Here is a 27,374-nt window from a genome sequence, read left to right as displayed (position 1 = left end):
TGAATATTTTAGTAATTTACGTAATTTATTAACGGGTACAGATACCCGCGGGCACAGTATCATCAAATTCGTGTCCATGTCCATAAGGTAACGGGTAGTTAAATACCCGTTTAATATACCTGTGGGTACCCGTTTAGTTACCCGCCCCGTGCCCATTACGGATTTTATCCGCGGATACCCGCGGGCATGGATTTTTTTGCCACCCGTAGTTATATGCCACTATCGCACCTCAACACTGGTCATGTAAGAACTAGTTGTTGCAGGTTCGATCCTCGGTACCCTGAACACAAACTCCAAACTATTCAGGTTATATTTTTCGTCAAAAATAAATAAAAATTCAGTTTACTTATATTTAATTAGATTTATAGAAAAAATATTACTACAAAGTACAAACCAAGTTTTTTTCCATGGAAAAATCAAAGTAAAAACTGGTTTAATAGTGAGCCGACACATAGAAATGAAGCATTATCTAACGAAAACACATATGGTTTGGCACAATGGATTCAACGTATACAGAATATATCTGTCCAGAGACATATTGGCCCCTCCAACATTGAATTCAATTTCAATGTAGACTGCAACCTTTCCACGTTCTACCACAATATTCCCACACCTGCTGCCTCTGTCAATACGGGGCAGCACTTTGGTGCCATTAATGACACCGTGCCATTAAATCTGGGCCATTAATGGCACCAAGATAGATGTGTTGTGTGGCCCAGATGCAATGACAATGTGTTTGTATGACCCATATTTAATGGCACCAAAGTGCTACCCGTCAATACGCCATATAAGTTTTGAAATGTCTCTTTTCTTCATAAAGTTCAATATCTCATTAAGATTTATAAAAATCCTCTTTATACATCTAAAAGTAAAAATCCATTATACTCCCAATTTAATACAGTACATCTATAAAAAAATTAGAAATCTTATTTAGTTTTTAAGGAAAAAGAAAAAACCCAATAAATAGTCCATCATATCACCAATTTGAGACAAATTAATTAGTCCCGATAAAAAAATATGAACATCCTAAATAATATTTGGCAAAATGACTAGTTTTTTTTTTTTTTTAATCAGCAAATTTTATTAAACAACCTAGTCCATGTTCAAGACGAACAGAGACCGGTGAAATTGAGAATACAAACAAAAGGCGCCGTATATAGGCGGAACACCCGAAAATAAACACCCTAAAAACACCCATGAGGACCACACACACCAAAATACACGTCACCACCTAAAACAGACTTCATCACGAAACCACCACTGAAAAAACGATATCCAACCATCCATCGTCACTACTCACCCCCAAATAAAACACCCCTCAAAAATATGGCAAAATGACTAGTTATTTGTCATAATATGCTATACAAATTTAATTTTGATATATATATATATATATATATATATATATATATATATATATATATCATTGTAAGCCAACAAATATTAGTGATTTAACGGATCCCACTAGTGGACCTCGTTAAGATATCACAAGTGTCTATCTCTCTCGTAAATGGACAATAAATCAAGCAAATTTGAACTCTTTATACATGACCTGAAGGTGAGACATGCAAAATATAAACTGCATTCTAAAATACCTCAAAGCCACTCAAGGGAGATGAACTTGTTTAAAAGAATTGAAAGTCTAACCGTAGATGTTTACCCTAAATCGATTATATAGGTTCAATGAGTGATATAATATCTACTTTAGACTATTATATCTTATTGTGTGAGAACCTTGTCTGAATGAGTAAGAAACCAAACGCAATTGCTCAATCAAGTGTTAAATATAATTTAGAGTTATGACATAAGGAAGGTGTGAACTATATTATGGATGAAATAAGTGCTAGAGTATTTGAAGATACAATGTGAATGTTGTATGAAATTGTTCTATGACGATAAATTGACTATTTGTATTGAACATAATCTTGTTTAGTGTAATGAAATTGAACACACAAGTCCGATCGATATTTCATCAAAGATAAATTGAACACTAGACAGATAACTAGAATCTACACTCCTTTTAGGTATAGATGTGTTAAGGGACTTAAATGAATTAAAAAAAGTTCCTTTTACAACAAACATCTATTTGAATCGAAAATTGCTGTTCACACATTAAAGAAGGCTGGGACACACATGTAAAATACGTTTTTGCCCCCTCGGCAGTTAACTGCCGAGGAATTTGAAATCCGGCTGCAGTTAACTGCCGAGGAATTCCTCGGTAGTTAACTGCCGAGGAAAGCATTTATGCAGACAGCAGGTTCTGCATTAATGCTAAGCATTTCCAAGCCATTTTTCGGCCAGTTTTTACCTGTAATTTTACCAGAGCATTTCCATATGCAATTCAAATTATACAACAATGAAACTCGGTCATAAACAAGAAAAATACAATATCTTTTACATATGTCCATAATTAAATCAAACCGACATTTGGTTCAAACCACACAAAAGTTTGAAATTCATCAAAACGGAACATAGTGTCCATAATCAAACAACACATTACAAGTCATTACACATCATTACACATCATTAAATTAAATCTCTACTTACATTCATTACAATTGCATATGGAACGAACATATATATATAATACATTATTTTCCACCATATTCCTAAACATAAATCCGACGTCGCTATCGTCTTTAATAAGCCAAGGCATATAGCTTGCCGTTTTCCATGTGAATTCATCTCTATCTTCTCCTAGGTCTATCATTGGCATTAGAGCAGACAAGTGACGTGTATATTGATTTTCACCAAGATGCTCAAAATAAGTGTTAAGTTGTGTCTTCAAATCATCAATAGAGTCCGTCGGTGTTATCATAACCTTAACCGTCTTTTTAAACGCGCAATACCTAACACGCCCTTCAATTCTTGCAACCTCTGACATGTTTCACTTGACAAAAGCTTTAACAAAATAATCATAGATTAGAACAAAATTAAATGGAATGTAATAACGAAAGAGGAAACAGCTTTTTTCGGAATTAAATGGAATGTAATAATCATCTGATGAAACAGCTTTTTTCGGCAGTTAACTACCGAGGAAATCCTCGGCAGTTAACTGCAGCCGGATTTCAAATTCCTCGGCAGTTAACTGCCGAGGGGGTAAAAGGGTATTTTACATGTGTGTCCCAGCCATATGGAATGTGTCAACAGCAATTTTCATTTGAATCTTATACAAGACAGTGGTAGATGATTTTGGGGTTATTTGAATCTTATTGTGTGAGAACCTTGTTGCCTGAAGGAGTAAGAAACTAAACGCAATTGCTCAATCAAGTGTTAAATATAATTTAGAGTTATGACATAAGGAATGTGTGAACTATTATGGATGAAATAAGTACTAGAATATTTGAAATTACAATGTGAACGCTTTATGAAGTTATTTTGTGACAATAAATTGACTTATTTGTAATGAACATAATCCCGTTCAACGTAATAAAACAAAACACATTGAGAAGGACCGATATTTCATCAAAGATAAATTGAACACTAAATTAATAACTAAAATCTACATTTCTTATAGGTATTAGCCTCTGTTTGGATCAGCGGTGGAGGCAATATTTCCACTTCCCGAGGCAGTATTCAACGTGGTTTTGTGAAGCTAGAATTTTTGGCTTCACTGCAAACGTGATATTCTGCCGTGGTTTTGAAAATTTCTAACGCATACCCAAACACATACTTAGATGTGTTAAGGAACCAAAGTGTACTAAAAAAGTTCCTTTTACAACAATCATGTATTTGAATATTATGTAAGACACTAGTAGATGCTTTGGGTGTTATTCTAAAGAAAAGACCATGGGTCCGAACAAATCTAACATAGCAAATTTAGTGACTTCACCTAACTAAACCACACTCATACAATAAATGAACATGATACTTTTTTCTCATTTTATTTTCATGTTTTCTACTTGTCTACCAACAATCAATGAAAATCCAATTAACAAAAGCCGTACAAAATGTTGTGGCCACAAATTTTTGAGATGATGAAAATTGAAAGCCAAAAAAAAGAAAATTATGTGGTGTAGAATGATGTTTATCCCTTTTTCTTAATATAACGTGTCATGTTTCATATAGCTTGGCGGCAAGTGGCATTGACGTGGCTAAAAGCGCAATGGAAGAAAGTGATGCTCTCTATTTCTCGTTCTTTATCATCCACAAGCTTTGGCCTACCCTTCACTTTACACTTTTTCTTTGTCATCGTTGAATTTTTTAAAAAGCACTAGATATTTAAACACTTTTTCTAGTACACATAAATATCCTTCTATTTTTATTTTATAAGAATAATAAGAATGATGATAATAACAGCTCATAATAATTGATTGTTTTTCATTTATTTATTTGATTGGTACATTGACCCACTTGTTTTGAAGCATTGTCACACTATTTTATAGCTTCATTTCCCACTCGCTCACAGTTTTTTTGTTAAAAAAAAATAACAAAACAAAAAGGAAAACAAAAACAAACTATTCTCTAGAAAAAGAAAAATTTAATTGCATCTATCGTCAGAAAATACAAGATTTCATCACGAATGAAGGTATGATAAAAATGATCATTATTTTAGGAGGCTAATTTTACAAAAAAAAAAAAATTGCACAATGATTTCTCTTTAAAAATAATGATTCATTAATTGATGAGATAACAAATCATTTGATGTATACATAAAATAATTGTAACATAATATGCTAATTAAATATTGTCAATATAAGCTAGGGGTTTAATATTGTCAAATAAGTTTCTAAGATTTACTATTGTTTTAGTAAAAAGAGATTTATTATAATATTATGTTTGATATTTTAAATGTGAGTAAAAGTGAATGTGAAAAGATATTTATGGTTAATGTTTTGAGTCATGTAAATTGTTCAAAGTCTAATATAGCAATCCACATAACTTCTCATATCCAACATATTATTGTTAGGTGAGGTCCATGTTATAAATTTTCAAACAAAACATGAGTATATTGCAGAATCCAAAATAGAAAAAGTACTTTGTATCTAGTCAATCAAATTATAATGATTTTTAGAAAGTCACAGTCATTACCATATAAGGTGGATTTTATCTCAAGATTTGCGGCAAAAGTAGCATGTATAATAAAGAACATCAATATAACATGCATATTGCACATTGCATATAAAAATCCATTTATAATTGTCAAACAAAAATCCATTTATTGAAAATGTAAATACTTACTATAAAAAATACTATCCATGGATAGAGAACTTTAATTTTTATTTATTTTAATAAGCAAAACATCAATATTTTAATTGACCAGTGACCAATTCAAAACACATAAAGCATGTGATTCTAAAAATCAAATAAATAAAAATTCAAAAGAACCAACGAGAAGTTTTCTACAAAAAAGTCAGAAACCACAAAGAATTCTATTTATCTATCCAGTATCTGGAAAAATAGTGACCACAAATTAGTTTGGACATGTTAGGCTTAGCACCACTAAAAATGCGAGTAGCATGCAACATTTTTCTCCGCGAGTATGATTTGTTACCGAATTATCCACAATGAGCTGTCTTAATGTATTAGTTTCCGCCCACCCAATCAGAAAACAACAACAATATTTTTTTTAACAAATAAGTAGAATACAAAAATCATAAAGCAAAAAAAGATAGTTGTGTTGTGTGATATTACACTTTCACAGTGGATGTCAAATTAGGGTTTGAATCTTGATTGATACTCCATGTATTTATATTTGTGTTGATATTGTTTCAAATAGAATAAGGAAACATAACATCTTCCGCGAGTTTTTAATCGAAGAGTGTTCAATAGTGATTTTAGTTCTTCAATTTTGTGTGATTCATTGAAACAATAATGAATTTACATAGAAAATTTACATGGCAGATGATCTCTTTTCATGTAATAACCTCTAGTGGAAGTTATTGATATATTAAAAAATAAAAATATCAAATTGAATTAGATAAATCATGAATCAATGTCATTTGAACAATTTGATAACAATTTTATACTAATTTTAGTGATTTATCGTCGGATCATGACTCAGTAGTCGAGATAGAATCTTCTTCATTTTTATTTTAATAAAGAGAAAAATTATAGAGATAGAAAATTAGAAGAGAAAATAACGAAAAACAAAAGAGATGATCCAATTTAGTTGGAAATTTCGACCATCCACTATTCTATTTTTAGTTTGATTTTTAAAACATTAAAGCAGATTTCTTAAAAAAAAAAAACATTAAAGCAGATAAATCGACACGTGGTTAGGAGCTCTTTTTATGTGAACCACAAGATTCAATCAAGCTCTCAACATTTCAAGTAAGAAAAAAAAGCAAAAAAAAAAACAAGATATATTTTCTTGGACAGAAACAAAATTCAACGTCTGAGGTGGCAATATTTGGTTGCTCCTTTTATATTCCACCTTCAAAAGGTCTCTTTCCCACTTCGCTTTTTTATATCTACCTATCTATCTTCTTCTTTCTCTTACTTCACAAGTTTTCAACTATTTTCTTTCTCTCTTATTCACCCTCTCCCCTCTTGTGTTTTTCTTCAACTATTGAGCAAGTTGTAAAAGTTTGTTAACTTGTCTGTGAAGAAAATTTAGTTGTGTTAATAGAGAAGCAAAGATTTTCATCACTTGATTCTGATTCTATGGAGATTTTGGTATGTATATTATATGTAACTACAAGCTTCTTCTATGTTTTCTTTTTATGTGTATTATTTTTGTATTTTATAAATAAAACAAAATTATTTTGTATTTTATTCTTGGTTTTGTGAGGAACCTGAGATTAAGGTTGTTATTTGGTTTTTATTTTGTTTGTGTATATTTTGAGAAAAGAGAAAAAGAAATGAAAAATAATATATTGGTTGTGATTTGGTTTACATCTTTCACATGCCAAATATGCATAGATTTTTATTATAATTGGGTTAATTTAATTTCAATATATGCTCTTGAAAAAAAGTTATTTTTGAGTGGTTCTTGTTAATGGTCTCATCACTAGTAGAGTAAATAAGAATATACCTAGCTAAACAAGGCCTTAACCTTGTAACTAACTTTGTTGAGTCATCACAGTCTAATTTTGGAATGCTTTTAATTATAAAAAATAAATAAAAATCATGTGGATGGTGTTTTTTTTGTATGATATTTGGTTTATGTCTTCTTGTGGTGTGTGGAATGGAATGGTTCAATTATTAAGGGATGAAAAGTTTAATTAAAAAGAGAGTATTTTGGTTAAAAAAAAAAAAAAAAATCCTTTCTGGTTATGATTTTAGTCTACTTAGCTTTTCTACTATATAAGAAAATTTTCATTTTCTTTGTGATTGTTGCATTAGATTTAATTGTATATTTGCTATTTGATCAATTTTCAGGGTCAAAAAGAAGGAATGCATTCTGTTGTACATGTACAAAAACTACTTGATCAATTTTCATGTGGAAATGACCATGCCTTGAAGGTTCTCCCTTCATTCTTAATCTTATCTGTTTGTGAAATATTTAATTTTATATATAAACATTGATTTTTGTACATTTTTGTGTCAGTGTTACATATGTTTTAATCAAATTTATGTATACTTTTATAGGCAAGGAAACCATATACTATCACAAAACAGAGAGAAAAGTGGACAGATGAAGAACATAAGAAGTTCCTTGAAGCTTTAAAGTTATACGGCCGAGCCTGGCGAAAAATCGAAGGTATTACTAGTTTTGAATTTTCAGATCTTGGACAATTATATCATAAAGATTCTTCTTGCAAAAGAGGTTAAATTAATTAATAAATCAGAAAATATGGTCTAAGTTTTTGGATCCTTCATTTTCACCACAGAACATGTTGGCACAAAGACTGCTGTGCAGATTCGAAGTCATGCTCAGAAGTTTTTTTCTAAGGTTTATTGATTTATTCTTCTAATGCACCATAAACCATATATTAAGTGAAAATTTATGATGAATGGCCCTTGGAGATGCTAAATGCAAACTTCCTTGAGGTTGAAACTTGAAAATTTTATCTTGATTTCACTATTAACTCTTTTATTTCGACTATTTTGACAGATCAATCGAGACACTGATGGGAACGACACAACAATGGTGGAGACAATTGAAATTCCACCTCCAAGACCAAAACGGAAGCCGATTCATCCTTACCCACGTAAAGTAGTTGAAATCGCAAAGAATGAAATCTCCAACTTGGAACAGCCACTGAGGTCTAATTCGCTCGTGTCATTAGATTTTGGTCAAGAAAACAACTCTCCAAAGTCGGTATTATCTGCAGTTGCTTCAGAAACCCTTGGTTTCTCTGATTCAGATACCCCCACCGGAAGTTTGTCCCCGGTCTCATCTATTAGTGCTGTCCATACCGGTAGATTTCCACTTCTCGAGTCCAAATCATCATCATCTGAGGAAGATCTGTCTCAACAAATAGATGAACTGAATGCCGGTTCAACTCATGATATGCAACCTTTAATGGTATTTCTTAAATCCTAACCTATTTCATTTTGTTAACTGCAAGTTGCAACAAGGTTTTCTATGAAGCACGGACACTCCTCGGATTAGGCGTGTCCCGGTGTCGGACACGTGTCGTGTCCGACACCGACACGACACCGACACTTCTAATTACACTGAGTTTTGTGATTTTTTAAAATTATTAGCTGTGTCGGCGTGTCGGTGTCCGTGTCGTGTCCGGTGTCCGTGTCCGTATCCATGCTTCATACTTTTAAATAACTGTCCGCGACTGCAATCCTGGACTGAACATCATAGTTTTTGATGTCTCTGCATCACAACGCGATCATGATTGGAGTTGCATTATCATATTTGACTGCAATTTATTGCAATATCTAAAATTGTTCTGCGATTGCAACATAATAAGGCCTTGATTATTGCATCAGTCATGATGATATTTTTAGGATCCTTTTGTTCTTATGTTTGATCTTACTATTGTCTAGAAACTGGAGCTTTTCCCTAAAGAATGTGTCGCAACCAACGAAGTAGCAGCAGAAGAATCACCTTGTCGAACTCTCAAACTTTTTGGAACAACTTTGTTAGTAAAAGATACCTGCAAGTCTTCTACAACATCAACAGACGCATCCGAACCTATTCCTGCTAGTCTTGCAACTGTTGTTCCTTGGTGGACTATTTCAGACAATTCGGCCTTCAAGCCACTGCACAAGGAGCCCGAGGGAAAACATCTACATTCAAATCATGAAGAATGCGAAGATAAAGAAATTCAAAAGGAAGGATCTTCTTGTGTTGGTTCTAATAGTACTAGTTCAATGAATGATGAAGAAAGCAATGAAAGATTAGATGATCAAGCCAAAAGTGATAATGTAAATTACTTTGTTGGCCACACTACACTAAGTGAAACTGTGAGACTTAAAACATTTGGAAAAGGGTTTGTACCATACAAAAGGTGCATGTCAGAAAGAGAAAGACAATGTTCGACAGTAACAGACGAGAGGAGGGAACATCAACGCATGAGGCTTTCCTTATAGTTCCCTCCCAATAGGATTTTCTTTCAAGGAGTTTCCATTTTATAGATGTAAATTGAAATCATACAATGAAGCTGTTTCTGTTGCCAGATTACATGGTATCAGAAAAGAGAGAAATGGGAGCTGAAATTTTGACATATCTGCTGCATTGGAAATCCTCCACAAGCCTAATTTTTCTTACATATTGAGCTACAAGACTTTTTTTTACAATGGCCAAGTGGCAGGCTTTTGTATTTCTTTAAATTCTTTCTCCACCATCTACTGTGAATTATCCAGTTTTTTTTAGCTTATGGCTGTTGTTTTTTCTTCTTTTGTATGTTTATTTTCATGAAAGTTTAAGTGTAAGTTACGTATTTGGTAAGGCTCCAATTGTTCATATGTTCTCTATTAATAGATTTACCATGATGTAATAACTTCCTAAAAATTTACCATGCAAGTGTATGTTACATTGATGCTTGAAATCCATGCAACAAAGACTCATAATTTGAGGGAAATGAAGGAAATTTCACTTTCTTTGAATGAGTATTTTTCAGAGAGGATGAGAATAATATTGATATATGACTAATATCTTCTTTGATTTGAGAGTATTATAAAGAGATGAAAATAATTTAAAAATAGCAAAAAAAAATACAACAAGTGAGTTTTGAGCTTTGGCACAACTACATTTTTTATGATGTAAGGTTGTGCGTGGATGAAAAATTAGCATTTTTTCTGCTTCAGTTATATGCAAGTGTCTATGGCCTCCCAACCCTTTTTTATGTATACTTGTCAATTGTTTTGTAAATTATCCAGCACCACAAAGAATGTCTCAAACAGAACTTGTAGCATAAGTAAAGATTAAAAATGATGATAAGGGATATATCGAGAATTGAATGATGTTAGATTAAGATAATTCCCAAGCTAATTCATTGAACCCTTTAAAATCTTCAAAATCTATAAAGTCCTTTAAAATCTTCAAAATCTATAAAGTCCTTTAAAATCTTAAAAATATATATTATAAATCCATTAAAATCATGCATTAGGAATCTTGATTGTAAAAAGTCTTTCAAAATCCCATTAAATCAATACAATCTAACAAAGTCTTTTTAAAGATTATTTCTATCAAAATAGACTTTAAAATATCAATCCAATACATTCCCCAAGATTTTTGTGTAATGGGCAACACATATCTTTGGACCTAAGCACATTCCTCATTTCTTTGACACAATATTGAATATTATCTTTAGAATCAACATTTGGTTTTAAATCAATAGAAACTTCAACATCGTTTGGTTTCACATCAACAAAAACTTTCGATTTCACATCAACGGAAGTAACATCAATATTTGGTTCATATAAATGAAAGCATCAACATTGTTTGAATTTGGATAAAGAGGGCGTTCAATTATAACTATTAATATAATAAGAAACTAAATTATACTTTATAAACATCAACATAATGCATTAAAAATAACGTATATTGGTTGATGAATGGATAGGGAGTTAGGACCCGATTTTGGTTTGGGTCTTGACTCTCGAAAAGAAAAACAATTTAGTTTAAAAAAGCGAGAATCAACAATGTCGAAATCCTTAGCAATTCTTTAATGATGATTTAAGATACTTATTTATTTATTTATTCTTTAACGTTGGTGTATGTGATGAAAATAGAAGATATAGTGTAGGAGGGGTTGTGTAGTACACGGGGTGTAGCACTTTGGTGTCATTAATGGCCCCGTGTCATTAAATCTGGGCCATTAATGACACCAAAATAGATGTGTTGTGTGGTCCAGAAACAATGACAATGTGTTTGTGTGACCCAGATTTAATAGCATGGTGCCATTAATGGCATCAAAGTGCTACCCGAATCCGATATGATTGATTCATAAGTTTCAGTAGAGGTATTTTAGACATTTGATTAGAGCCTAATGAGCAGTCCAGCAATTGCAACTACTGATTGACATGGGCCTGGACTTTATTAATAGTTGTTTGATAATTGCTCTTCTCCCATATGTTTTTGCTGTGAGTTAACTCACGCAGATGTATTTTCAACGTGAGTCGTAAGTGTATTTTTCAGCGTGAGTTAACTCACGTAGGATGGGAATGAGAAAAAAATAGATGGGAGAAGAGCAATTCTCTAGTTGTTTAGGATATGTTTGGTAAAATCTATTTGAGTTTATAACTTATGTCTTATAATAAAGTCATTTGATTAGAAAAGACATGTTTGATAACTATCATTTTAGCACGAGCTTATAATTTATCTTTATATGTTTTTAGCGGTTTGTGATAAGCTAATTCAAGTAGCTTATAACTTATCATTTTTTATCTCAATTTTACCCATACGATCTTAATTGAAAAAAAAAATATTAATTAATTATATTTTTTTTATGTCATTTCATATTTATAAATTACTTTTAACCGCTAATTTTATCAAACACTAGCAATTCATTCAATTAACTTATCCAATACCAACTATAAGCTAGATTGTAACACAAGGCAAACATAGAAAGTGTGTTTGATTAAAGTACTAGTGTGCTGCCCGTGCGACGCACGGGTGGAATTACCGTCGGCCACAGACTATGCGATGTTAGCACGACATATGAACAAAAACTAAAACTATGAAAGTTATAAATTTTTTAGATAAGTTTGCACCAATTTGTTCTATGTCGAATTATGAAATTAATTTTAAGTTTTATAATGTGTTATGTGATTACTTGTAGTGGATTGAATGAGAACGATTGTTTGAAGGCAAGTTTCACTAATGTGAAGAAAAAATTGTTTGGTTTACCTATAAGCTGAATGACACCACCAGTCACCACGACATAGGATTGTAAACTAAGAAAACTAATTCTTGCACCACTTCATTTGGGATAACAAATGAAATATTTTCTTAAAACTCATTTAAGTGTATAATAGAAAACTCACAACACAAACAACTTACACAGAAACTATATTCTATGAAATACTTCCTTGCACACCACATTTACAGTTGAAATCATTGGGAGAAAAAAAAACTTCATTTTTTGGCAATCAATCAGTATAATTAAATTCCGATCGGGCATCAAACCGAATAAAATAGGCAAGTTCTATAATAACAATGAGTATTCAATTATTTTTATTCTTTGAAATTTGAAAGAAAAAAATTGAAGGAAAATTTGTAAATATTTTATCTACAAAAAAAAAATTGAATAAATTTTTTGAGATACTTTTGAAGGTGGAGATATTTTCAAAATTAACTAATATAAGCTTTAGGTTTGGAATTGTTTTAGTAAATAAGTTTAAAATGAAAATTTGGACATATTGCTATTAACACCACTGTTTTAGGCATACAACCCCCATGAAATAACAAAAATTGGGTCAAAACCAACCTCCCGCATCAAACCCGGCATCAATTCTCTTACATTAAGTCAGTCATTTTCCCTTGTCGTCGCCACCACATTTTTCTCTCCCATATCACTCCCGAAATCGACCTTGTTTGGCCAAACAAACCACGTTTTCTTCATCCCTTCAGCCTTCTCTTTCATTTAACTGAACAAAACCATAAAATAAACATCTAGAAAAATGGATCATCCGTTTTAAAGGAGTTTTCTGAGCAACCCACAATTGTTTCATCAATTGAGTATCATGTCCTTCATTCTTTACTTCTCCTTAAAAAAATCCATGGAAGAATTACACTAAAATGGGTATTCATTTTTTTTCATTTTTCTTTCGATAGACAATTCTGCATATCTTATATTTTTCTTCTTCATTTTTTAAAATTAAACAACCGATGTTCTCTATTAAATTGATATGGTATTTGCATTCTGTCAAATAGGATTATCCCTCGCGGAGGGAACCTATGATAAGTCTGTTAAATAATTTTGATTCTCTATGTTTTCTTTTCCCTCTTTTTTATGTATTGTTCTTGAAAAACCAAATTTGAATCAATCAAGCCCTTAGTTTAATGACAATTTTGTTTTTTTTGTAAATTTGAATATTTAAGCCTTCTATTATTATATGAGATTGCTACCGATCTGAGTTATTGAATCTAGAAACTGTGATTTTTCTGAATTCATTTTAATGATTTTATTTCAAATGTTCATGATAAAAATTTAGCCAGTTGTGTTGAAATGTCATATAAAATGCATTTGATCAATGCTATTATTGATGAATAAACTAAATTTTACACTAATGCTTATTGAATTCTAAACAATTACATTCCCGTTATTTTTCTATTGGTGACATTTTGTAAATTATTATTTGTTCAAAGATTTAGTCTTGTTTAAAGTTAATTTGCAGACCGATAAATATAAATATCACTTATTTGCATGTTAACATTTAAGACTATTTAAATGGAATGCATAAAAAGCTTTGGATGAGAAGTAGAAAAAGATTAGATCATGTTCACAAAATTTTAGTAACTTTAAAAATAAAATTAGTAACTGTTGAAGCCGACCTGCATAGCCTACTACTCCCTCCGTCCTAGATTAACTGAGTCAATAGACTATTTCACACAGATTAAGAAAAATGTATAAATGAAAGAGAGAACAGTGTTTTTGAGTGCCTTTGTCAAGTATTGGTGCATTCTTCTTTATCATAAATGTAAAGTAGAATATATTGAATTGAGAGTTGTGAAAGAGAATGGTTATTTACCAAATTATCCTTATTAACTATTGGTTAGTTTTAAAAGTAATACTTTGGAAGTAGTGTGCTAAGTATTAATTGGAGCGTACAATTGAAAAGAAAAAGTTATTATTGCATTGGAAACTGACAGTGACATTCATTTTGAAACAATTTTTTTGTTAAAGCGACACTCATTTTGAAACGGAGGGAGTATAAATTAGAGTTGTAATCGGAAAAAAGTAATTAATATTGTATTGAAAAGTGAAATGAGTCAAGATTTCGGGGACAATATTTTTTTATAAATGACTCAGTTATTAAAGGACGGAGGGAGTATTATCTTTTATGGGACCATTAAAAAATTATAAAAAAGGAACCAGCCAAAATTGGGAATCTACGATTCATAGGTTGCTATAGGCTTTTTTGTGGGCCACCCCCTATGAAAAACTTTGAGTTGAATATTTTATTCAACTTTAATTGTGGTGTCTTTGCTAGTGTTATTTCTTCAATCTACAGTGGAAATGACTATCCTCAATTGTATAAGGGTTTGGATATGAAACACTTAAATCACATGTCTTCAGGTATAATCTACTTGTGTCATCTAGATTTTATTACCCCATGTGAAACGATACCGACACAGAATGCTTTATCTTTCAAAATTCAAACTGTAGTATCTCAAAAACCAGTAATAATCAAAGAAAAACAGATTACACTGCCAGTGTCCCACTCATTGCAACAAAAAATAAAATTAAAGTATAACCCATCACTTTCACTACCACTTTCTTTCTTCATTTTCTCACTTATCATTTCATTCATTTTCCCTCACTTTTTTCTTCTTCTTCATTTTCCTTCACACTGAGGAAATGTTACTTACAACGTTCTTCTTTCTCTTTACACTCTCTTCAACAACAACAACAACCGTTACATCTCACTACTCTTCTTCCTCTTCTCAACCACCACCTTCTCAACAATCTTCCCCTTCTTTCACCGAATGGCGATCCGCACGCGCCACCTACTACGCCCCGGTAGATCCACGTGACACAGTCGGCGGCGCGTGTGGCTACGGAGACCTATCAAAAGCCGGTTACGGCATGGCAACTGTTGGTCTTAGTGAAGCTTTGTTTGAACGAGGTCAGATCTGTGGCGCGTGCTTTGAATTACGGTGTGTGGATGATTTAAAGTGGTGTATTCCTGGAACTTCGATTATTGTTACTGCTACGAATTTCTGTGCGCCGAATTATGGGTTTACGGTTGAAGGTGGTGGACATTGTAATCCTCCTAATAAGCATTTTGTTCTTCCTATTGATGCTTTTGAGAAGATCGCTATTTGGAAAGCTGGTAACATGCCTCTTCAGTATCGGAGGTATACTAACCACTCTTTCGTTTCGAGCTTTGCATGTTGTGAATTGCAATGATTGTTGAAACTATTCTAATTGTTTGAAGTGATTGTTGATGGTTGCTTGTTTATAAACTCTAACAATTGCTGTGAAGCACGATCTGATAATAATCTGAGAAAATGACATATTTCAATGTAATCATGTCTGTCATGTCACATGTTGGACACTCTGACACATGTTGGACACCAAACACAAATCCGATCATTAGTGTCGGTGCTACAGAGCTTCATATTAATGGTGGTAAAACTTGGAGAATGATAAACTTAAGTACTTAAATTTTAGTTTGAAATTGAGTCAAATTTACTGTTTCGACTTGACTTGTTTGAGAATTATAGAATTTAATAGCATACTTGAGTTTGGCTTGTTTATGAATTGGTTATTTCTATTTTTCCTATGGAATATCTTCTTGAAAAAAATATTAAGCTTGTTGGATTATATGGTATTTACTATTTAGTGAAATTTTGATGCTTACAAACGAAGTTATAGGAGTAAGTTAGGTAGCTTTAATATTCAAGATAAAATTACAATAGATATATAAGTTATTGTTATTGTTATGATATGTAGTTTGAACTTTGAAGCTACATTGAAACCTTGAATGGTAGTTTTAATAATAAGGATAAAGTATTATACAGCCAGGATCCTCTGCCACTGTCTAGCAAAATCTTGGTAGTTGGATCTGAGCTTCAGCTCGATCCAACGGACGAGATTTGATTGGGTTGGCTGCAAAGGTTTCTGGCTGTACATTGTAAGCACTTGACAAATTCTACAAGAGTTTATCCCAAGTTTAATGGAATTTGTGTTTTGTCATTGGCTTCTTAATTGGCAACTTTCTTTGCTGAGAAACAAATTGTTAATGGTTAATTTGTTAGGGGGAGAGGGTTTTTGTTAGTAGCACTGAACTTTATGCATAATGCTCATTTGGTTTTTCAATCCATACCACTTGACTGCTCCTCCAAGGATGCACACCTTTCTCTTTGGAACTTTATGCTCTCGAGAGCTGAAATAAGAAAAGCTTTCTAAAAATAGTTGTGCCTTCCTAGTGCTAATGAAATTCAAGTAGCAAAGGGATGAAAGGGACTAAATTGACCCTAAGGCTTTGTTTGGGAGTTCAGAGAGGAGGGGAAGGGAGGGCTTTGAGGGATGGGAAATATAGGGGGAAATGGAGGAATCTTTTACACATTTTGAAATAGTATTTTTTTAGAGAATGATAAATTAATGTTTATGATTAATATATTTTTAATTTTAAGAATATTATAACAACATAGATTGAATTTGAAGAATTCTTATAAAGCCCCCAAAACCCTCAAATACAATTTTTGATTTCCCCCAAATTAATGGGATTTTGTATTATGAAGAAAAATTAACCCCCAAAGCCCTCCGCTCCCAAAGCCTACTATTTCTTCCACTTGCTCCTTCCTTTTTTCCAAAGCCCTCCCCTCCCCTCCCTTCCCCTCCAAACTCGCAAACAAATCCTAAAGGAAAATAGGATAGTAGTAAGTGTATTTATCTCAGAAAAGCTTAATGCGAAATATTTTGCTCCATTATGAGTGGCAAACTGGCAGCTAATGAGACTAATGACATGCTACTCTCCCAACATTTTTCCATACATAGAATTCAATTAGTACCAGCCGTATCTTCATACAATGTTAATGGTAAAAGATCTCAAGTAAATTCCTGTAGATAGTGAGAAGGGAACAATGTGTAAGTGTAATTTTGCTAGCAAGTACATTTGGGCTGAGTGTGCATTGCAGGTAGCATGCCCGTTTCAAACCGTGTACGAAACAGGCTGGGCTAGAAAAGACCGCAAAATTAATGGTCTAATAAAATAGACCCGTGTTCGCACCATTTAAACCGTGGGTTAATAGCCAAGCATAGCTGATAAAGGAACTTGTGGTTTGAAGATGAACAATACACCCCAACAGCTCTCATCATGCTACATCATTTACTGTTGGAAGATACAATCAAACAAATACAATCAAACAAGTTTTACTTTGTTTACTTAAAAAAACTTGATTTTGGTTTTATTATTTAATTTGAATGTTGTGTTCTGTTTGGAGCAGGATAAAGTGCAGAAGGGAAGGTGGAGTCCGATTTACAGTCACCGGATCTGGTATCTTCATTTCAGTGCTGATCAGCAATGTTGCTGGCCATGGAGACATTGTTGCGGTGAAAGTTAAGGGCTCAAGAACAGGTTGGCTTTCAATGGGTCGGAATTGGGGCCAAAACTGGCATATAAACGCGTTACTACAGAATCAACCTCTTTCATTTGAGGTTACGAGTAGTGATGGGAAAACAGTCACGGCTTACAATGTTGCTCCCAAAGACTGGAGTTTTGGACAAACCTTTGAAGGCAAGCAATTTGATTATTAAAAAGCCAAACGAAGAAAACCTGTTTCAAGGGACCAGTCTCTTTCCCTTTCCCATTTCAATTTTTTTTTACCCCAATATTATAGGTCTACTTACCGGTGGTGTTCTCTTACATTTTTATTATTTTGGTTTTTTAGAAGACTTGTAGAGTAGTTGATAATTGATTTGGTGGTTTGTAAGATTGCCAATGTGATGGTGTAACTTTCCATCTATTATCTTAGGAGTTTATTGTATGAAAATATATACCTTGTTGGTCAACAACAAAAGAGGAATTAACATGTAAATGCTTGAGGCTTTTATTAGAACGTATGATTCTACTAACTTTATTAACAAGTTGTTTAAAATATCACTGCATCATCCAACAATATTAGACAACCATTAAATTGCATTATATATGCTCTCGGTTCATGCTTTAGTTAGGGCAACCACGTTTTAGTTGGTTTGTATTTTTTGTTGAAACTCCTAACTGTATTGATTTTATTGTTTTTACGTCTGTTTTTACTTTTTCTCCCACCTGTCTAATAAATGCTCAATTTTATTTTGGGTGATAGTTAAGTTATAGAGCACCTGAAACAAATATGTTGAGAACCAACTGTTAGAAGTTTTTTTTTTTTTTACTTTGAGATGCAAAATTACAACTTTTTTTGCATCATCATCATCATCATCATCATCATCATGATACCGTAATAAAAATGAATTATTTTGAGGGGGGGGACCTGAAGCAAGAACCTATTAAGCCAAGAGGTGTTTCTATAATCTATTCTACTCATATCAACAACCTTTCATTTGTGAAAAAACAACTTATAACAATCTTTTATTATATATTGACCCTTTAAGAAACTTAAACATCATGATAATGAGCCAAAAATAAACTAATAAACAAATATTATCATACATCGACATGCAACTACATTCAACTTAGCCTATATTCACATAAAGAAATTAGAAATAAACCCTTCTCTGCAGTTTCATCATATTTTGCCATTGGTCCTTACAGTTTTTTTTGTTTGGTTTAGGTCCTTACACTTTGAAAAAAGTTTGTTATTAGTCCCTCTATCAGTCAACTGTTAAAAAAAAGTTAAAACTAACAGAATGCCACGTGGCCCAATTATTTCACGCCACGTGGCAAATTACAAGACAAATTTTAAAATTAAAATAAATCAAATAAAAAATTTGTTTTTAATTAGTATTATTGTTATTACTATTTATTATTAAATTAGAAACTAAAAAAAGAAAAAATGGCTTTTCAGAATAGAAGAAGAGAAACAGAATTGCAGGGATGGGAATGGATTTACGCCATTTTTGCATTTTATGTATTTGCTTGTAAATCCGGTGTAGAATGATGGAGTGGAAAAATAGAGGTGGTGTTCTTTTTTCTTTTTAAAAGATTTTGTAGCCTTGTGGCAAGCATCTGCACTTGGATTTTAACTCACTGGTGGACAAATATGTATATTTTTAAAAGGAAAATCCATCAAACAAATGGAACCACCTCCCAGCATGCATAAACTTTAGTATTTTCTCTGTTTGGCTGTTACAACCAATATAGTGGTCAAGTTTGATTGAATATGGTTTAAGTAACCCCAAATCATTTTACAATATCAAATTCTTGTGTTATTATACTGTAACTTTCAATTTTAGGTCAGTATAAAAGGAACCTTTAACAGTGATTCAGAAAACGCAGCTCAAAACGAACAGATACGACATCCAAAACGCGACGGATGCACAAAATGGAATTGATGATGAAGGTTGAAATGATGATCGATTATGATCTCAAACAACAATTTGGGTTTTCGGACATAATTTTTGGTTCAATTTGATACCCTAAAATCCATTCCCACTCCGTTTCTCAATATAATCGCATTTTTCTTCTTCCCATTTTTTTTATTTCTAATTTAATAATAACAATAAAACAAATTAAAAACAAAATTTTATTTTATTTATTTTAATTTTTAAAATTTGTCTTGTAATGTGCCACGTGGCTTGAAATAATTGGGCCACGTGGCACTATGTTAATTTTGACTTTTTTTTAACAGTTGACTAACTAAGGGACTAATAACAGACTTTTTTCAAGGTGCAAGGACCTAAACCAAACAAAAAAAACCGTAAGGACCAATGTCAAAATATGATGAAACTGCAGGGACTAATTACACATTTAAGCCTAAAAAGTAAGTAATGAACTTCTTCGTACATAATTTTGGGTTTACCACTTGTGACTGACTAATACATGAGCTGTTAGCATAAATTGGGTCTGCCTTGACATTTTTGGTGTTATAGACGATAGACGAACTAAAAGAATGATGCTTTTATAATTGTTGCAATTGTTTTGTTGCAAAATCATTCATAATCTATTTATAATAAGGAAAATGTTCTGTAAAAAAAATCTTACATGACTAGAATTTAGTTTGAATAAATTTTACATTGAACTCTTTCATATAGCATATATTCTTTTTTTGTTATTTCATTCAAATAACTTAAACTTTCGTTACTTAATTTTTCAAAAAAGAAATATAAATAATTTTTGAATTTTTTCCCAAACGACATTTATATTATTTTAAGAGGCAACAACATCTAAATTTAATTTATGAATTATTTTGCATATTATTGTGGTGATATTTTAAATTTTGAAAGTTTGATTAAAATCTAAAGTTTGGTCCTATCCTTTAAGCTTCCAAAGAAAATTGGGTCCGATAATCTAAAATCTAATCAAGAATTAAGTAAAACCTACAACAAATTATTCAAGCCAAACATTTTTTTTTTGAGGTAAACATGCTTATAGCATTTCATTAATAATAAGAGATTCAATACAATCGGGTATATCAAAATAAACGGCGGGACTAGCTAAGGACGTGGCTTCTCTTGCAAGAGCATGAGCAACCGCGTTGGCTTGTCGCCTAACAAACTCCACCCTAGAGTTAGAAAAGAAATTACTGAACAGCAAACGACAGGAAGAGATAATACAACCAAATTCGGACAAGTCGTTCCTGCTAGAAAGGAAAGCATCAGCTGTCAACTTTGAGTCTGTTTCAAAATCCACATTATCAAATTGCATGTCACTCAACCATTGTACCGCAGAATGCAACCCTAAGGCTTCACCTACATCCACCGGAACATTGCAAGGATATGTAAAAGCTTTAGCCAACACAAACGTACCTTCTGCATCCCGAACACAAATACCGATACCTGTACGGTTGACGTGAGAAGAGAAAGCTGCATCAACGTTACATTTATAACGACCTACCCCAGGAGGCTGCCATGTAATTCGATGTTGGTGAGAGGAGGAAACCATGGCTTGGTGATGAGTCGAACTTGATGCTAGAATGGCTGGTGCATTCGCCAACTGCCAGTCTTCAACCAAATGCCGGGCACGCTCGACTACCGTGGCGCTTGTTTCTGTAACGTCTTCCCACACTCTCAGATTACGGTGTTTCCATAAACTCCACAAAACAGATGCCATGCGCTGTGTCAAATCAGCAGATAAGTTTTCTAACAAATGAAAAATAGCAAACGTGGCTGAGTCAGTGACGGACTTTGCATGCTGTACCGAGCCCCAAAGACCCGTTCTATTCCAAACCTGTATGGCAAAAGGACAATCGAAGAAAACATGCATAAGATCTTCATGATCAGAAATACAACTAGCGCAATTTGTTGGGCAATTAACTCCTTTATCTAACAACCGGACACGTGTCGGCAGACACCCACGACACATACGCCATATTAAATTTTTGACCTTTGGAGGAACCTTGAGGATCCAAATGCCGGACCAGTATCCCGGACACCAGTTATAAGAGGAGTCGATTAACTCTGAGACACATAACCGATAAGCACTCCTAACAGAGTAACGTCCGTTCCTTTCTGCTTTCCAAATTATGCGATCCTCTTCTACCTGAGAAATAAGAGATGTATGGAGTATTTTATCTGCAATATCCTCGCTAAAAACCTGTCTAACCACCTGTTCATTCCAACTTTTATCATATAAATTCATCAGACTATTAACAGTAAAATTTTGAACAAAGTGAGCGCCCTGAATATCGCTTCTAATAACCTCCCCATTTGACAACCAAGGTTCATTTAGAATAGAAATATTTGCACCAGAACCTATACTCCACCTAGCACCCCCACGCACAAGGAATCTAGCGCGCATAATGCTGCGCCAAACGTAGCTGGGGTTATGTCCCACTGTTGCCGTGAGAAAGGACCCAGTTGGGAAGTAACGGGCCTTAAAAATGCGAGCAACCAGTGAGTCTGGTTCAGTGATAAACTTCCATCCCTGTTTACCCAACATAGATAGATTAAAGGCAGATAGGTCTTTGAAACACATACCTCCATGTAGTTTTGGTGCTGAAAGTTTCTCCCAATTCATCCAATGGATTCCTCTTTGTGACGTTTTACCATGGCCCCACCAGAAAGAGTTCATCATCTTTTCAATTGAGTCTAATAAATTGTTGGGGAGATGAAAGACACTCATCACATAAGAAGGAATAGCCTGCAAAACAGATTTTATCATTACCTCGCGACCGGCTTTGGAAAGACATTTTCCACTCCAAGAGTTAATTTTTTGCCAGACTCGATCCTTTATATAAACAAAAGTAGCATTGCGGTCTCGCCCTATCATAGAAGGTAAACCCAAATATTTACCTGTGCCCAACACAAGTTGAACGCCGAGAATATCTGTAATATTAGTTTTGAGAGCATCAGGGACATTACGACTACAATAAATTTCCGACTTAGGTAGACTGATCGTTTGACCAGAAGCTAACTCATAAGTGGACAAAATATTTTTCATGACATGAATTTGATCCTCAACAGCTTTGAAAAATAGAAAACAATCATCAGCGAACAGAAGATGTGAAACAGATGGAGCATAACGACACACTTTTGTACCTGTGAGAATACCTTTTGTCTCGGCATCCCTAATGAGCGCGGATAAACCTTCTGCACAAATAATAAACAAATAAGGAGACAGAGGGTCCCCTTGTCGGAGGCCGCGGCCGGGAATAATAGGACCAACCTGGTTACCATTAACAAGTACAGAGTAGTCTACTGATTCAACACACATACACATCCAGTGAATCCAACGTGAATTGAAACCCATTTTATACAAAACAGCCCTCAAGTAATTCCAATCCATACGATCATATGCTTTACTAATATCAAGTTTTAGAGCGACATACCTATCCTCCCCTCGCGTCTTGGCTTTCATAAAATGTAACACCTCGATTGCAACCATAGCGTTATCGAGTATAGAGCGTCCCGGGATAAAAGCAGACTGGTTGTCAGAGATACATTGAGGCAACACTTTTTTCAACCTATTTGCTAGCACTTTTGAGATAATTTTGTAGAGCACGTTGCAAAGTGCGATAGGCCGCCAATCTTTCATGTTGACCTGCTTAGAACCTTTTGGAATAAGTGCAATGTTAGTAAAATTTAAATCAGGGGGGAATTGACCTGTGTCAAGCCAACCACAACATTCTTTAAATATATCATCACTACATAAGTTCCAAAAATGCTGGTAAAAACCTGGATTGTACCCATCGGGACCTGAACACTTGTCCGGATGCATAGAGAAAATTGCATCCTTAAATTCGGCCTTGGTGAAGGCAGCCGTGAGTATGGAGTTGTCATTATCAGATATAGACGGGTTAATAACATCAATAACTGCGGAGAAATCACTATGTTGTTGCTGAAAAATATTTACAAAATAATTTCTTGCAACATTTTGCATATCTTGCTCATTAGTAAATTTGTTACCAGCATCATCATCAAGAGAGGTTATTCGATTTACCTTTTTTCGAGTTGTAGCCGATGCGTGGAAAAACTTGGTATTTCGGTCACCATCTTTATACCAATGCGTCTTTGCACGTTGTCGCCAATATGCCTCCTCTTGGGCCAGCAGCCGCTGCATACGTTTCCGTAATTCAAACATGCGAGTTTGATCCTCACCAGTGGAACCGACACGAGTCTCCTGCAATTGTTTTCGACAATCCTCAATATCAATTTTTAGTTTGTGACAATGAGATTTTCTCCAAACTGACATGTCGTCTGCGCATACAGATAGCCTCATAATAAGATCATGGTTGGGATTTTCCTGCCACGAGTTAGTAACAAGTTCCTTAAAACCTGGTTCAAGATACCGTGCATTTTCATACCTAAAGCGATGTTTAGATACACAAGGCCGTGGTGTGGGAGCAACATTAACATAAATAGGATAGTGATCAGAAGCAGGTGCCACTAAAGTTTCAACAATAGCATTCGGAAAAATATTAAACCACATATTATTTGCAAGAGCACGGTCTAATTTTTCTTCGACGGCACGTGGAGTACCAAGACTTTTGAACCAAGTAAACGGATAACCAACAGTTGGGACATCAGACAAACCTGAATCAATAACAGCTTGACGGAAACCATTAATAAGCCATGTTGGTCTAGTGGTGCGCCCCCTTTTTTCGCTAGCATCAAGAATATCGTTGAAATCTCCGAAAATACACCAGGGACCTGTAAATTGGTTAGATAATTGTCGAAGGAAATTCCAAGCGGCTGTTCTACGACCTCCATTAGGATAGCCATAATAACCGGTAAGTCTCCATACACCAAGAACACTATCAATAATTTCAACAGTAATATGGTTGCTAGAAAAATCAACAAGTTTGCAATGTAAAGAGTTACGCCAAAATAAAGCTAGACCCCCGCCTCTACCGGTGCGGTCTACAGGAAAACAACAGTCATAACCAAGCAAAAAACGAAGTTCTTCAATTTTATTTCGGTGAGCTAGAGTCTCACTTAGGAATAAGATATCCGGATTGAAGTGCCGGACTAGGTACTTAAGATCAGGAATTGTGCTCGGGCTACCTATACCCCGACAATTCCATGCCACTAGACTCATTTACCTAGGCAGGCCTGATCATCAGGACCTGCCATTACATTAGTGTCATCAAACAGAGGATTAGAGATTACATTCATATCAACATCCCCCCCAAGACTAACATTTGTTCCTATTACAAAGTTTCCCTCACCCCCATCAGCAGCAAATGATGAAATTTCACCATTCTGAAGGGCCAGCATCCTCTTTCTCTTCTTCAGTTCAGAACCAGTAGCATCTTGAGACTCCTCAGAGTTGGTAATTGGAAACGGTTCAGCAGGTAGTCCAAGCACCAAAGGGCGGCCAGCAAGTAAGTTTGAAGCTGAGTTACCTGTAGAAGAAGAAGGTAACAAGTGTATCTGACAAGCACCGGAGCCATGTTTCGCTTTGACACTGTTTTGCGCAACAAGAAGGTCATGTTTGAGGGCAGAAATCTGATTGTCAACAGCAAGCATACGGTCACTGAAAGTTACAGCATTGACAGCACCACTAGGAGGAGAGTTTCGGCCAGCATGAAAGACACCATCAGGGACATAGTGGCTCGGCACAGCAGTAGGAATTGGGTCTTGCAACCATTTATTATTAGCAGCGGAACCAATACGGGCAGCATTAGGCTTCAGGTCAGGGCCCCAATTGCGGACACCATCATCAGACTCCAGCTCGAACAACTCCGGACAAACTTTGTCAGTGTGTCCAAGCAAACCACACCTGAAACAAAAAACTCCAAGTTTCTCATATTTAAAAGTTACTGTAACATAAGCACCATTACTAACTCGGACTTTCCATTCTTTTTTCAAAGGAGCGGTGACATTAATACGGACTTTCAGACGCATATAGGTACTATGAATAGTGTTACGGACATCATAGGATTTGAGTTCACCTAGAAAGCTGCCTATGCCTTGACCAACATTTGGTTGAATGCAACCAAAGGGAAGACCGTGAACCTGGACCCATATGTCCAAATGGTTCAAGTCGACAGAAGTGGGGACAACACCAGGCTGGATACGGTCCATTACGATATGGAAATTATCGTACAGCCACGGACCGTCATCAAGAATGCGGGCAGCATCCATTTTGTGGTGAAATTGAAACAGAAAACGGTCACTACCAGTTTTGACGATCGAAACACGCTTGCCTGGCTTCCAAGCACGAGCCATACGCTCACTGAAATAGGCAGCCTGAATCTCACGGTCAGCTAAGACACGGCCAATCAAACAGTGATCAAGGATAGTGGATGTTTCAGACTCGGTGGCTAGGTTAAGGGTTAAACCCTCTTCAGCAAGGGTGAGGCCAGCGATATTGAGGTGGGAAGGGTCCATGGAATCGGTTGGAGATAGGGAAACAGGGAGGAAGACAATAGGGAAAAAGAGAATAGCAGAAACTAGGTCAGACTCAAAACTGTATTTCACGGTTAGGGTTTTCTGTTTTGGAAAGCATGAAGTAGAATACTGATGACTTAGGTTTATAAAGCATGGATGGAAGCATCTAGATCATAGGACCAGATGAGGATCAACTGCTCACTAAGGGATAAACATCCCAGAATGCGGCAACCACCCAAGAGAAGGTGGCGGCTAGAAATTCTGGTGGAGGTGAACCCTAGGAGCTATCAAAAAAAAAAAAAAAAAAAATGACGGTATGATCCAAGCCAAACATGAAACTCGATACTCCTGATTCAAACATTAATTTTGAACATAATCTAAAATTGAGAACTTTACTCTAAATTTAGGAATTTCAATTTTACAAGTTTTAATTGAAGAAATGATAAAAAAAATGCAATTTAAAATATATCATTGAATTGAAATTGAATATCAATTATTTTGTTAATCCAATTCATTTTTAATACTGTTGGTAGTTTTCTTACAACCACTTTACTTGGTAGATGTATCATGAAAATTCATCCCCCTCGATATTCTTGTATTAAGTATGACTTTTGAAGTCTTGCAAGTCATGTGAGAATAAATATTATATATGTTAAAATATAAATTCATTGAAGATTCTAACCCGTTTTACATTTTTGTATTATGTAAATATCATCTATCAAATAACTTCCTTTAAAAAAAAATCTATCAATCAACTTAATCTATCAAACAATTTGATGTTATCTATCAAATAACTTAATATTCCAAACAAAAAATACATATTATATATCTATCAATATTCCAAACAAAAAGTACATATCATCTATCTATCAAGTAACTTAATTTTTTAAAATATTCACAAAATATCTTGTAACATTTTTGGTTGATCGAGTTTTTTAACATCTTTTCTTTATTTAAATATTTTTCTCCCAAATTTAAATTTAATTATTGTAATTTTCCCTTTCATTAATTTTTTTTTTGGTTAAATAAGATTTTTAAAGTGTTATTACATACTTGGCATTGATCTTTGTGGAACACATGTGCACCGTCCCTATTTTGCCTTTTATGCCTTCACTATTTTTCTCCATCTCTCTTAACTCTATCTCTTTCTTGATGTCTCTCTCTTGATAATTTGTTATCTTTTAGTGAAGAGGGAGAGTGAGAATTAAGAGAGATAGAAAACTAAGAGGAAAATTACTTGCTGACTTTTGAGTTTTTGTGACCTTGATTTTAATTGATAGATTAATGATTAAAATAAAATATTTTGATGATAGGATTGGTTAAGAAAGATATAAACAAAGTCACCAAACTCATAATTTCCAACTAAAACCCAAATTAAGAGAGTTGTACAAAATATTGAAGGAGATGATTGAATTCCTTTGTTGCATA

General features: G+C 34.1%; 3 protein-coding genes across 3 annotated transcripts; 2 read left to right on the top strand and 1 right to left on the bottom strand.

The window, feature by feature from the left end:
* The first annotated feature begins 6,440 nt into the window (after positions 1–6,440).
* On the top strand, positions 6,441–9,856 carry LOC146923705 (protein REVEILLE 1-like). Its single transcript, XM_085708838.1, has 6 exons — positions 6,441–6,618; positions 7,324–7,407; positions 7,534–7,645; positions 7,776–7,837; positions 8,000–8,413; positions 8,890–9,856. The coding sequence occupies exons 1-6, from the start codon at positions 6,607–6,609 to the stop codon at positions 9,433–9,435; spliced, it is 1,230 nt and encodes a 409-aa protein (XP_085564964.1). The 5' UTR covers positions 6,441–6,606; the 3' UTR covers positions 9,436–9,856.
* Positions 9,857–14,625: 4,769 nt separating this feature from the next.
* Positions 14,626–18,076, top strand: EXPA13 (expansin A13). The gene is made up of 2 exons (XM_085708837.1): positions 14,626–15,370; positions 17,465–18,076. Exons 1-2 carry the CDS (start codon positions 14,871–14,873, stop codon positions 17,772–17,774), a joined length of 810 nt encoding a protein of 269 aa, XP_085564963.1. The 5' UTR covers positions 14,626–14,870; the 3' UTR covers positions 17,775–18,076.
* A 2,465-nt stretch (positions 18,077–20,541) lies between these two features.
* On the bottom strand, positions 20,542–25,946 carry LOC146923703 (uncharacterized). Its single transcript, XM_085711761.1, has 2 exons — positions 24,656–25,946; positions 20,542–24,473 (listed from the first exon to the last, which is right to left on the bottom strand). The coding sequence occupies exons 1-2, from the start codon at positions 25,944–25,946 to the stop codon at positions 20,542–20,544; spliced, it is 5,223 nt and encodes a 1,740-aa protein (XP_085567887.1).
* Positions 25,947–27,374: the final 1,428 nt, after the last annotated feature.

Source organism: Medicago sativa, chromosome 5 (genome assembly GCF_051527215.1).
Source record: "Medicago sativa cultivar Bolivia chromosome 5, Bolivia_mono, whole genome shotgun sequence".
Taxonomy (NCBI): domain Eukaryota; kingdom Viridiplantae; phylum Streptophyta; class Magnoliopsida; order Fabales; family Fabaceae; genus Medicago; species Medicago sativa.
Note: the sequence above shows the minus strand (reverse complement) of the source record. Positions and strands in the feature narration are given on the sequence as shown.